This window comes from Acomys russatus, chromosome 14 (genome assembly GCF_903995435.1).
Source record: "Acomys russatus chromosome 14, mAcoRus1.1, whole genome shotgun sequence".
In the NCBI taxonomy this organism is placed as follows: domain Eukaryota; kingdom Metazoa; phylum Chordata; class Mammalia; order Rodentia; family Muridae; genus Acomys; species Acomys russatus.
Window position 1 is genome coordinate 54,845,047 of NC_067150.1, and position 13,596 is coordinate 54,858,642.

General features: G+C 52.8%; 1 protein-coding gene across 1 annotated transcript in view; it reads right to left on the minus strand.

Moving 5' to 3' along the window:
* Nucleotides 1-265: 265 nt before the first annotated feature.
* Smad3 (SMAD family member 3) overlaps nucleotides 266-13,596 on the minus strand; it is a 109,868-nt gene continuing 96,537 nt past the window's right edge. Inside the window, 5 exon segments of the mRNA XM_051156634.1 lie at nucleotides 266-843; nucleotides 2,902-3,046; nucleotides 4,928-5,065; nucleotides 5,802-6,014; nucleotides 13,372-13,422. Of these exon segments, the coding sequence (XP_051012591.1) occupies nucleotides 720-843; nucleotides 2,902-3,046; nucleotides 4,928-5,065; nucleotides 5,802-6,014; nucleotides 13,372-13,422 (671 nt within the window). The 3' untranslated portion in view covers nucleotides 266-719.

The following is a 13,596-nucleotide window of genomic DNA, read 5'->3' on the forward strand; positions in this document are numbered from 1 at the left end:
TCTCCACAAGCCAACACAGCATACACTTTAGCATACGGTGCCAGCTCTCAAAGATGCATCGAGTGTGGCACCGCCTCATCCAGGACACGCACTCCATGCTCCTGCTTCCTGTGAACACTCGGACAACATCTGTATCTCTTTGGAGATTAATGTGATGATAGAAGCTGCGCGTCACATACACGGTGAGCTTCAGCAGGTCCTTCCAAGGGGAAGGGACAATGAAGATATGCTTCTCACCAGCTCTCCCCACCAGTGCGCTTGCATTCCGGAGGCGGGGGAGAGCGCCAAGGTAGGCCATCCAGTTCGCCAGGTACACCCTCTCTGTGAGAGCGGTGGGACAGGGCATACTCCACTAGAAGTTCTTATCCACGAGTGAACGCCATGCTCCAGCCCCGGGGAAAGGCACTTTCCCATTAGACTGCAACATCCCAGGTCGCTGTCATTAAGCAAGGAGTCAGGTGGCAGCATACCACCTGTTAGCTCAAGCCACCAGCTCAGAAGCCATCACTTGGCCTTCAAGCTGGGGCACGTGTACACAGCAGACACAGCTGTTCGTAAAATCTATCCCTGGGATTTTCTTCTGTGGTTTCAGAAACAGGTTGGTGCCTTGGTTGAGAGAAATTTGTGTTCTTTAACGAGAACAAGTTGGGTGGAGTTCTCTTCCAAGGCCGTTTTCCCCAAGCCCTCCCTCCCTCACCCGCTCCCTTCACTCCGTGTCTTTAAGACACACTTGAACATCGGATGCTGGGGGATCCCATCTGGGTGAGGACCTTGTCAAGCCACTGCAAAGGCCCGTTCAGGTGCAGCTCAATCCAGCAGGGGGTGCTGGTCACTGTCTGTCTCCTACAAAAAAGAGGGAAGAGATGGGAGAGTTCAAAATGTCCAGGAGGGGACACTTCCTGCTACCCCAAGCCAGAGATCTCTGTGCTACATAGTGCCTAGAGGTGGCACTAGTAATGCGACCAAACCAGGCCAGACTCTTCCAACCAGGGAAGGCTTTGAGTAAGGCAGCTTTCTGCTGGAGGGAGAGGGACTCAAAGCTTTAAAAGTCAGCTTCCAGGGACTATGACAAGCCCCCATGTATGACCTGCCTGAATCAAGTTCTCCCTGACTCCCAGCTTGGCCACTGGGTAGGTGCCTGCAGCCCCTCTCTAGATCTGGGCCAGCCTGCAGTTGTCAATGGCGTGTCGGTCTGATGGAGGTGCCTTTTTTTTTTTTTTTTTTTTTTTTTTAAAAACAAAACCCTGACGGAACCCACATGCTTCAGGTCCCAGTGTGCTGCTATAATCCCATCCACAGCTTATTTTGGAAAATCTTACCAGCAGAGCTAGCCGGGGAACAATTACTGGAAAACCCAAGGCACACCACACATTTCTTTTCCCCCAAAGCACTTTGTCTAAATTCAGACTGCTTGGTGACGCAGCTTGCAGGCGAGCTCCCAGAAGCCTCCACTGAGCAAAGGACTATCTGCTGTGGTGACATACGGGTGCCAGCTGGAGGTGAGGGCCGGGCTGCAGGCCCACGTACAGCTGCTTTAGAGACCCGGCGTGAAACCTCACTCTATTTGGCCTACAATGCAGGAGGGCATGGCTGTTCTGGGAAGGGGCCGCACCCCGCCACTAGGCTGCTGTGCCACGCTGCCAGGCGGCAGTGACGCAGTAAGCTGTGTAGGACAGGGTGTGCTGGCAGGGTGTCCTGCATAGTGATACAGTGCCCTAGAGAGAAGCCTCTGCCCACACTGGTAGATGGAGGGGCCTGGTAATGTGCCATATTCAGGGCCGCCATCCTGATCTCATCCTCCTTGATGGTCGTGTGCTTCGCCTGAATAGTCAGGGAAGTTCACACTCAGCCTCGGGTGTCTGCCTGAACACAAGTGGGTCTCCCAGTTCTTTTCCTTTGGGGTTTGTGCAACAAAGAATTAATCTTCTTAACCTTTCACTCTTGGTTCCTTAAATGATCTAAATCCTGGGCTAAAAGGTTGGCTCAGGCATTCCTCCAGCCAGACCTTTTGGGCTGGGTCATCATAACATGGCTGGAAGGTTTTCTGCAGTCTGACCATTTGGGTTGCTTGCTCGGTTACCTGCCCTGGGTTTCAGATTAAAGGGCCCCAGGGTGCTTTGCTCGCCGTCACTGCAGGGCATCCACGAGAGAGCAGCAGCTCTGAGACCTAAGCGGAGAAGCTGGATTTCACAGACCTCCATCCTCTGCTGAGAATCTGACTTTCCATAAGTCATGCTCCTTGGGATTTCATTACGAATGGTGGCCCAAGGCCAATATTGAAATGGGTTTGGCTAGGGTGCAGAATGACTGCAAAACAAAATTGATTCCAAACATCTGGAAAAATGAAGAAAGAGAAGGGGCGAGGAACTCGCAAGGCGCTGGCTGCAGATGATGTGTGGGCACTCTGTGTCTGTCTGCTCTGGAGGCTGAGGAGAGGTGTGGAGCAGAGGGCACGTGCTGTGCCTCCCAGAACACTCGTATCCAGTGCGGGAAAAGGAGACTACATTCTCGTTAAACCCAGCCTTGATGGTCTGAGTGCCTCAACCTAGCAGCCCAGGTAGGACTTGCTATTACTGGTGCCATGTTTAAAGTGCTAACTGGGATTCTTTCAAACAAACAAAAAAACCCACATAAATTAGCTGTTTTCTATAGATACTCAAATCTACGCCTTCCCTGTTGAGTTTAATCAGGAAGACAGTAATCCTGAGAGTCTGTCCCCAGAGAGGCCAGGTCTGAACCTATGTTTTCCACTTGGGCCTGTGAGAACTGCTGAGCACTAGACTTAAGGCATGCTGCTCTACCTGGCCGCCACACTTAGTCTCCCTGATCGCTGAAGACCTAGGCCAATTGCCTGGAGTTGGCTCCTCCCCATCACCCACTGAAGGAAACTTACTCACTCACCTGTACTCCGCTCCCCAGCCTTTGACGAAGCTCATACGGATGGTGCACATGCGAGTCAACTGGTAGACGGCCTCAAAGCCCTGGTTGACAGACTGAGCCAGGAGGGCAGCAAATTCCTGGTTGTTGAAGATCTTCAAGTTGCAGCCTGCCAACCACAGACTGTCAGGTAAAGCAATCCTGGGACCACCCCACTGGCCTGATTCACGCCCCTCAAGGGCGCACTGTGGTCTCACTTAGTGGCTACCTGCTTGGTGTTCATCACCATGCGAGGATGGGCCTTCTCCGCTCCTACACTTGATCTGTACACCTTTAGCAGGAAGATGCGTGAGCAAGGGATGCTAAAGGCTGCCCTGCAGGTGCCCTCCTTCTAGCTGAGGGGATGTTGAATGCCAAGGAAGAAGCCTAGAAGTGGGCTTGGGTGACAGGAATAGCCCGGAGAGACTGAGGCAGGACTCTAGGGTTCAGAGAGGCAGGGGACCTGAGCCTGGCTGCCAGTGCCTTGTGCTTGGGGACAAGTGCTCCTGCACTGGTACAGTTGCAGGGCATGTGGCAGTGAGGTGGGCATGGGGCCTACTGATACAGGTGTGTTCTCCAGAGGGTCAGAAGCACCTTCCATCTGGCTCCTTTGATGGCCCTGTGCCATTCTGGGGCTGCGGAGGAGAGCTGGGTAATGTGATGGGCTCTGGATACAGGCTTGGGCCAAGGTGACACTGACAACAAAGTGTACCTAACTCTCCATAGTACAAGCTAGACACACACACACACACACACACACACACAGAAAATAAGCCTTTTTGATGTCCTACTACCCAAGTGCCAGAAGTGTATGACCCCAAAAATAAAGGCCAGAGTCCATGTCCAGTAGCCAGCGGGCCACAAGAGACCCTACCTGCAGTGTGACTGCTCTCTGTTTCTCCTTCTCACCCTGTATCTCACTTAAGGTGGGCAGTTTGGGTCATCAGGGCCCCAGAGCCAGCTCAGCCTTCACCAGGGATGGAGGTGGAGTGGGGAAGGCAGCAGGCTGGGAACACGGCCCAGCTTCCACCTCCACCCCTGCATGCTCCCAGGAGAGATGGGTAGAACAGAGCACAGCCCATAGCCGCACTGAGCCAACAGACTGAACACCAGGCTAGTCAGCCAGCCAGTTCTCCACGGCTCAGTCCTGCTGTGGCTTCTTCCCCGGACATGTGGGTCTTTGAGAAGTGGCTCACTCTCTGAACTTCTCTCCCTAGCCTTTCTTAGAGCCACAGGCATTGCTAGAGAGGGGGCTTGAGCTCAGAGATTTGAGTGGAACCCAAAGCAGAGCTCTGTCCCAGCAGAATTGTTCTGCATTTTGGCTTACCCTGCCCACAGCAGTCTGCTGAACAGAGGACCAACACATGTCCCAGGCAGTGGCAGGACATAGGCTGCACGATGTATGAGAAGCACTCCGGCTTTCTGCCTTGGTGGGGTCCAGGTGACATCCTCAGAAAAACCTCAGCATCCCAGAATAAAACCAAAACTTTCTCACATTCATCCAAGGCCTGGGCCATGATGTCTTTTACTTGACTCCTCCAGCCAGCACACCTGGTGTCCTGCCCTGCATTTCTTCTACACCCTTGTCACACTGTCCCCTCACAGATTTTACCCCCATCACTTCCTGGCACCTAATGCCTCCTCCAAGATGCCTTCCCTGATCACCCTACAAGCTGGTGGCCTTTCTCCCTCTCCTAGCTGCTTGCCTGGGACTCAGGAGCCCTCTGTGTGTGACACTTCATCTGCCTTCATCTTAGACACTTGAGGCCTGTAAAGCTGCAGGTATAGTAGCACCGTTGTTCACCTCTCCATCCTGCTCTAATTGTGGCATAGACGTGGAACACTCCACCCCCATGGGTGATGGAGGGCACTCTGGGTTGGAGGGTTGTGAGGCATTACCTCTGTTCTCTAGAGGTCAGTGGCACACTAACAGGTACCATGTTGACAATGCAAATACCAGTGAAGAGGAAAGGCAAGAAAGAGGCCCCAGGGCAGCACCCTCAGGGCTTACCTGGGGGGATCTTACAGACAGTGGCAGGGTGCCAGCCATAGCGCTGGTTGCAGTTGGGAGACTGGACAAAAATAGCACTGTCACTGAGGCACTCCGCAAAGACCTCCCCTCCGATGTAGTAGAGCCGCACGCCTCTGCCTAGGGAGGTCAGAAGACACTAGGTCAGAGAGACAGACCCAAGGACAACCAGGGCAGCTGGGGAGGGGCCACCAGACAGAGCTGCAAGTGGCTGCTCCAAAGCAGAGGAGCCCAGAGCCCCAGCTGGAAGCCAAGTGGGAGAGTGATGGGCAGCTCTGGGCTCCCAAAGCAGCTGAAATAGGTGGCACAGGAAACCTGGTCCCAATATGAGCTTCTGCCACTCAGCAGCCACAGGCCTGAGCGCCTGTCTAGAGGAGAGCAGTAATAACCTGGAGGGGACAGCTGCTGCCACCCCACTGCTCTAGCTCCCCCCACCACAAGGCACAGAGGTGCCTTGGTGAAGCCAGGGTGCTACTAGGCTTCAGCCCTCACTGGCCCCTTCCAAAGGGACCTCTCCACATGGTTTCCTAGTGCAGTCCGCATTATATACCTCTTTCCCTCTATCACATAAATCACTCCAGATGGACAGAAATTCATTTTCAGTCAGCTCAGCACACAGTGGTTACGTAAACATTGAGCTCTGCCCAGTAGGGATATCCCGTTATGCTTAGGAGAGGCCCAGAGTGCAAGAAGACAGCTCGACTCAAGGACCGAGGTCCTGTGGGTAGAGACCAGGTGACATATCTACCACTATCTAGACCCCTACTGCTTCCCACTGCCACTTGCTCTCTTATGGCACTTGGTGTTGGGGGTCTCGGTGCACCCAGGAGGCTGGCGGGGGGGGGTGGGGCATTACCAATGTGCCGCCTTGTAAGCTCCACAGCCGCATTCCGGTTGACATTGGACAGCAGGCCCAGGCAGAAGCGCTCTGAGTTGGAGGGATCAGTGAAGCCATCCACGGTCATGGACGGCTGTGATGCGTGGAATGTCTCCCCAACTCGCTGGTTCAGCTCATAGTAGGAGATGGAGCACCAGAAGGCCGGCTCACAGTAGGTGACTGGCTGTAGGTCTGCAGGGACATGGGGTGTGCCAGATCACTGGGTGTCCAGGGAAGCTTCTGGAAGGCTTTCTTCTCTACCCTCCCAATTCTCATTGCACAAACCCTTCAGGGTGCCAGGGAGGGAGACTCCAACTGGCCTCCCTGTGGACAGAAACAGCCTTCAGAGAGAGAGGCTAGCCCAAACATGAAACGGGTCAGGAGCAGCCACAAGTATGCTTTGGCTATGGGCCATGCCATCTACAAAAATCACCTCCCATTCTTTCTTCCAAAATCCCCCAGGAAGCCCAGGTCAGCCTCTGCCTCCCAGAGGACTTTTATTTTGATGCTGCTTGCACTGAGGAGCAGCAATTTGTTCTGTCATCTGTAAGGACCTGGCCACAGTGGCCTCTCGAGTTCAGCAGTGCCTCGTGTATGAACTCATAGACCAGGAGTCAGAAGCAGGGATGGCTATGTATCTCACGCCAGAAACCATGGCCCATCTTTATGTAGCTGCCAGTAGTTGGGACAATGGGACAGAAAGAAACTCTTGAGTTTTTGTTTTTTTGTTTTTGTTTTTGTTGTTGTACAGTATTGACTAGAGCTCCTCAGGGCAGACAGGAGTGTTCCTCACATGGTCCAGCCTTCCATTCCGTGTCCTGCAACCCGTGTAGCGTTATACAGCCCTACCCCAACCTGCACACCTCCGCAGCATCCTCGTGGCCAGGGTCCCCTCGGCAGGCTGGGTCCCCACAGCTCCTCCCTTATAATCCCACAGCCCCTGCAGGACTGTATGCGCCCACTGCCACCTCCAAATGCTCCTCTACACTGTAGCTCTGCTACTAGCCTTAGGAGCTTTAAGCCCACTCTGCCCCGTTTAAATGATCCACCCCCTGGTCACCCCAGGCCTTTACTCTTACCCTGGAGTACACTCAAGGATTTACACAACCACCTGGTGATTTGGGGTGTCTTTATGCAAGCTGGTATCCATAAGCGTCCCAGCCAGCTATCCAGCTTGACTGTGAGGTCCCAGAGTCCTTTCCCCTCCCTTGCATGGGACTCTGATGAGAAGGGACTAGGAGTGGCTCAACACTGGCCTAAGAATCCTGGCTGCTGCCCGCCAGGCAAGCGCTGCTGGGGCCCCCATAGCTCACTGTCCTTTGAGTGGCTGAACCAAAGAGAGCAGCAGATTCTGTGTTGCCCACAGGGAAGAGCCTAGGCATCACCTGGGAACATAGTGGCCCTGACCTGTAGGCAAATGGTCCTTGTAAGAGTGAAGTGGGGGACACGGACCCCATCCTAACACTCTTCACACAGTATATATTGCTAGAGACAGCTACAGGATCAGCACACCCCAAGCCGGACAGATGTCTGCTTGGGGAAAAAGGGGGTCTAGATAGTATAGGTCAAAAGCACCCTCAGCCTCTACCCACTCGATACTAATAGATTTATCTGCTTCACCCTCCCAAGTACTGACACTAAAAACCATTCCTAGATACTGCCAGATGTGTTCCAGAGGTTGGAAGCACTCCCCACTTAAAGCCACCATCCTTTATGTTGAAACAAATCTTAGAGCAAATTCATTCATGCTCTCTAAATCACCCCTGCCCGTGTGTCACATGTTCTATGCCACTGGAGCTATGGGTGGATCCCCTGAGCTAACTCAAGTAAGGTGCGGCCAGGCAGCAAACAGCCCGTAGTACCAACAGTGATAATAACCTTGACTGTGGACCTGAGGACACCCTGGTCCTGTCTTCACTTTCCAGATGCAGAAAGGCAAAGCTTCTTTTCCTCCTCCCTTCTCAGGGGTGAGCATGAGGCCAGGAGGACGGAGGCGGAGGATCAAAGCTACTGTGTAGAGAAGGGGGGATGACAGGGCAGAAGCAGCTGTGGCCTGTGCCCACGTCAGCCACGTCCAGCCCTGGCTGTGCTCCATGCTTCCACATTCCAATGAGATAAGCTAGATTCTAAACAACGTGGCCACTAGAATGTGAGCTATGTTGCTTTGGACACTTTGAAGAGAAAAAAAAAAAAAAGAAGAAGAAGAAAGGGGAGAGGGGGCAGAGACAGAGACAGAGAGAAAGCCAGCCCAGGGCTAGCCAAGGCTTTAAAGTGGTCAGGTGGCCTGTCAGTACTTCTAGCTGCTACTGTCCAGGTACAGGCTCTACCGACTTTGTGGTGTATCCCTGGGGACATGACCTCCTACTCTGATCTGTTTCCTCATCTGCCAAGACTGGTTCTAGAAGACAGCTAAAGGTGGCCATCTTAGTCACTGTGCTTCTGGCACGTGTCAACCTAAAGCAGCTTTGGCTGATCCAGCTCAGCCCTGGCTCCCTCAGTAGTATGTGTAGCAAACTCCTCACCCCCAAGTTTCCAAGTCCTGCTGAGAATTTCCTGGGCCCAGTCCAGGCATAAGAGAGTTGGTGTTAAAGTTCCCAGGAACACTGACACCAACACTCCAAACGAAGATGGCAGGCCACCTGTGGTGTCTGTCACACCTGGAGGAACAGTGTTCTAAGGAAAGGTGAGCTTTAGGGTAAAAGGCCCTCACAAGCAGATATGTAACCCCCTTCCAAACACCTCTGTGGCCTGCTACCTGCCCCTGGTAGGTAGGCACTCTGAGCAGCACAGTAGGGAGGACTGGGCTCAGATGGACATGCCCTCAGGTCTCAGAGCACCAGGGCACACCTTAAAGGCTACTGTTTTAATTCCCTGCAAAAGACTGTGCTTTTGAGTTCCCTCTCTCCCTCCCCACCCTCAGCCCTACCTGCTTCCTACAGGCGCTCCAGCTATAGCAGGTGCAAAGCAGAAAGTACAGTTACAACTTCCTCCTGCAGCAACAGCCCTGCCCACACCCCCCGTACACAGTGCTTTTCTAGCAAAATCCAAAGCTCTGGAGAGAGAAGAGAGCTCTTGCTGGTATGTGATAGCGGCTACTGACTGAGCTTCCTAGATCAAGCAGAAAGAGACCGTAGTTGCGAAGGTTTAGACCTGGAATGTCCCCCATAGGCTCATATATTTGAATAGTTGGTCCCCAGCTGGGGGTTTAAGGAGGTTATGAAATTTTTGTGATACAGGGCCATGCTGGCAGATGTAGGTCCCTAGAAGCAGGCCTTGAGGGTTACAGCCTTCCCTGGGTTCTGGTTCCATTCTCTGCTCTCTGAACTACCAAGGTTTGACCAAACTGTGCTTCGAGACCCAGCCAACGTGGGCTTCGCTGCCCCAGTCACCATTGCCATTCCCCTGGAGTGAGCATGCCCCAGGTTCCAGAGTGTCCCAACAAAGGCAGATGTGGTTTTCACAGGCCCGAGAGACCTGGTGCTCAAAGGCTCCTCTGGCACCAAGACTGCAGGCCATTCACTGATGCCCCAAGGAGCATGGGTTTGCTCGGCCTGACCAAGGCTTCCACCACCTGGGTTGGTAGAGGAGACCCTGACTCCACACATCCCCGCTCCCGCCAACCTGCACAGTCCTTGCTAGCCTTTTCCTAGAGGAGAGGCGCTGGAGCACCAGCCATCAGGGCCACCTCCAACAGTAGGGCCAGGAGTCTGGACTGGCATAGGGTACTCAATTCTCCACTGGCCCCTGGCCAGCCTAACGCATTGGCTGGCTTCAGTTCTGAGCCCTGTTCCAAGCTGGCACAGACTCTCTGTTTTGTTTAAGGAAAAGAAAACAGAATAAAACCCAGAAGGCGACACTCGGATTAAGGGGTGCCTATTAAAAACATGTGCAAAAGATGATTCCAGTCAGCAGGAGGAGAGGGGAGGAGAGGGGCGCAGCAACATTCTCCTGAACTGAAGCAGGCGATGGGCAAAGTTCTGCACAGTGGGCACCATAGGACTTGAGGTCAAAGCAGAGATGGCCTGACTAGTCTGGGTCCTCCCTACCCATGGAGGACAGATCTCCCTCAGTCTTGAAAGATCCCATCCTCCGTATCCCTCCTAGCGGTCTCTTCCTTAATTGCTCCCATTTACTGAAATGTCTACCCCCATGTGTATGATCCTGACAGGTGACATTCCCTTCATGCAAAGTAATTTCATGCCCAGCCCAGCCACCTGGATACCTTCTGTGCTGAAGCCGTTGGCCCTCCGCAGCCCCAGCATCTGGGTCCTACATGCAGCCTCTGAGGTTAAGGCAGAGAGCTAAGGCATGCAGAGAGAGGAGGGCAAGCTCCACTGACCAGTTTTCTAAGTCAAGAAAACAGCAGGAGGATTGCTGTGAGTCTGAGGCCAGGCTGGTCTACAAAGCAAGACCAGGATAGCCAAGGCTACACAGAGAGACCCTGTCTCAAAAAAAAGAAAGAAAACAAGGTCTGAGAATCAGACCCCTGTGAAGCTGACTCCCTGCCATCAATGTTACTCACCTGTGTGTGTATGTGAGTAAGTGTGTGTGTACGTGTGTGAGTGTGAATGTGAGTGTGTGTGTGTGTGTACGTGTGTGAGTGTGAATGTGAGTGAGTGAGTGTGTGTGTGAGTGTGAATGTGAGTGAGTGAGTGTGAGTGTGTGAGTGTGTGTTGTGTGTTTGGTGTGTGTGTGTGTGTAGAGAGAGAGAGATGAGAGAGAGGAGGGAGAGAGAGAGGGAGAGAGAGGAGAGAGAGAGAGAGAGAGAGAGAGAGAGAGAGAGAGAGAGAGAGAGAGAGAGAGAGATGCATGGGCCAGCTGACCTATGAGCTCCCAGGGAGTCTGCAGACTCTGCCATCCATCTTGCTGTAGGAGTTCTGGGCTTATAGACACAGCTACCACATCCAGCATTGTGTGGGTTCTTGGGATCTGTACTCAGGCCTCCATGCTAGCACAGCCACTTTCCTCAGTCCCTGCCTGTTTTCACAAAGCCCACCAAAGGCTGCAACTACACATGGTCTTTAAAAAGTACCTGTCTGAGTCGGGCATGGTAGTGCATGCCTTTAATCTCAGCACTTGGGAGGCAGAGGCAGTCAGACTGCTGTAAGTTTGTGGCTAGCCTGGTCTACAAAGTGAGTACAGGACAGCCAAGGCTACACAGGGAAACTCTGTCTTGAAAAACAAAAACAAAAAAAAGTACCTGTCTACCAGGCGGTGGTGGCGTATGCCTTTAATCCTAGCACTTGGTAGGCAGGAGGATCTCTGAGTTCGAGGGCAGCCTGGTCTGCAGGTCTACAGAGTTCCAGGACAGCCAGGGCTACACAGAGAAACCCTGTTTTGGAAAACAAAACAAAAAAGGGACCTGTCTGACAACATGGACTCAGCTGGCTTCTCTTCATTCCCGAGGCCTTTCGCTCTCCGCCCAGCCCTGTCCTGTCCCAGCAGAGGGAGGCTCGCCCTGCCATAGGCACTCCAGGAAGCCACTACCTCAATAGGCCCCAGCTCCCTGCTGCCCCAGGGCTCTTACAAGGCCCTCGGTTTCCTCAGCCCAGCCACACCCTACATGTGTCACTGTGATGCTGGGAACAGCTTACTCAGAGAGATCCAACTGTTACCTTTCCCTAACCTGCCGCTTCCTTCCCCTGTTTTCCTTAGTCTTCCTGACTTAGACACTGAGGAAATTCCAGGTGACCCACCCAACATGATGCGTCTGACAGAAACATGCCCTGCTCTGAAAAACAGAGCTGCCAGGGGTTCCCCGGGCCTAGCCTCTGCACCATGCCCAGCTGGGGCCCAGCCATGCCTTTGCCTCATCACTCGGGTCACTGCACCGCTGAATTACAGACCGGCTTCACTGTGGCAGGAAGGCCATTCCTCCAAGACCTGAGCTGGGGCCCGGAGTGGGGAAGAGACAAAAGAAGTAATTGGATGTTGTACGCTTTCTTTTGCATAATTTCTTAGCAAGATCTTTAGAAGGCACACTTGTAATCTTGAAATGCCCTCATCTTTGTCTAGAAAGCATTGTACAACCTATCTTTATATCAACTTGACCGGCTAGAGTCATTTGACAGCAGGGGACCTCAATTGAGAAGATGCAACCCCAGCTCTAAGATTTGAATGTGTATGAGGAATCCTCAGCCAGAGGATTCTGGCCCAAGGCTGCTGCCACCTTCAGACTGGCCTGTGACCTGCCACAGTGGCGCACCTGCCTGGTCACAGTAGGGTGAAATGGCTCTAAAAATAAATCTAAAGCAATCCCAAAGCTGGCAGCCCAGAATCAAGCTCTCCCAATCTGCCTTTAATGGCTTCTAAGCGCAGTTTGTTATCAATGACTAGGTCCCTCCCCCTCTGCTCTCTTGGGAATGTGGCCTTCCCTCAGCCAAGCTCTGGTATTATGCTACAAGATTCTAACTGTATCTCAAAGTCACGCTTTGCTCCCCTCCCCTCTTGTCTGCATGTTTCAAAGGCTCTTCACCCATCCCCCAATATTCCAAATGATGGATTTTATCTGATAATATCTGCCAAGGTCTTGAAACAAATGGGTATCATAGCCACTCCAGTATACTCCATTTCAATGTGTTTCACCACAGCCAGCTGCTTTTCCTGAGCCACAAAGCAAGCGCCGGCCTTAACTGCTCTCCACCAATGGACCCAAACTTAGTTGTTTTTTTTTTTTTTCCAAACTACAAACCAGAATATCAAAAGCTACCTTCGATAAAAACACGGACATCTCATCTATTGTGAGCCCTTCTGCCATTTCTAGCCCCAAGGACTCCTACAAAGCCTCCCTCTCCCACGCTGGAGGGATGCTGGCAGGCTGGCAGCGTGACCCTCAGAACACTGACCTGCAGTCCAACAGCTGAACGTTGTTGTGGGAACAGAGGGTCAGCTGACATAAGCATCGTGAGATAACACAGTGATAATCAAGACATCCAAATGGAGAAACACATTTCAGAGGATGGGAAAGGCAGACAGGCCGTGGTTTCAGTTGCAAGGCACACATGTGTACCCCGCCCCCACAAACACCAGACAGACCATGATAAGTGCCAGGCACATAGCTTTCTCCCTAAATTCCTTATATGTTGCTGTTTTAATAACAAGTTATTATGAGATGATCAACTCAGCTGAAATCCCAACATATGTCTGAAACAAGCTTCTGGGAGCTGGGGGGCCGAGTCTGGGCAGCTGCCTGTGGCTTTGCCCTGAGCCACACACGTGTGTTTGGCTGACCGAGGCTCCTATCTCCTGGGGCTGAGGTCTGGGAGATTTTCGTTCACTCACGTCTGACTGCTTCCCAGGGGAAACACGAACCTCAGCATAGGCTGCCTTTCCTGCCGGCCACTGATCTCGGGTTTCCCTGTTCTGAGGTGACCCCAGGATCACTGTAACCAAAAACCCAGTGGGTTGAGCTGGGCTGATGGTAAAGGAAGGGGGGAAGGGCTTCACCTTCACTGTCCCTCCCCACTGAGGCAGTCAGCTGAGTTACAGCCGGGAGTGGGGGGATGGGGCTGCCTGTCCCCACTTTACTGATAAATGGTTAGTTACTCACCCAAGTTATTGTGTGCCGGAGACATTGGATTCGGGGATAAGTTTGGAGAGCCTGCAAGGTGAGACACAGTTGTAAGACAGGATCACTCACCATGCCACAAGGAAGCATGGCACCCCAGGAGCAGGCTAGCCTTGCCATGGCCTCATACACTCCCCACTACACCTCCAGGCATGCTCTCTCTGTGGAATGGATCGGTTGAGTAGCTAGAGGCCCCTCTACCACCTA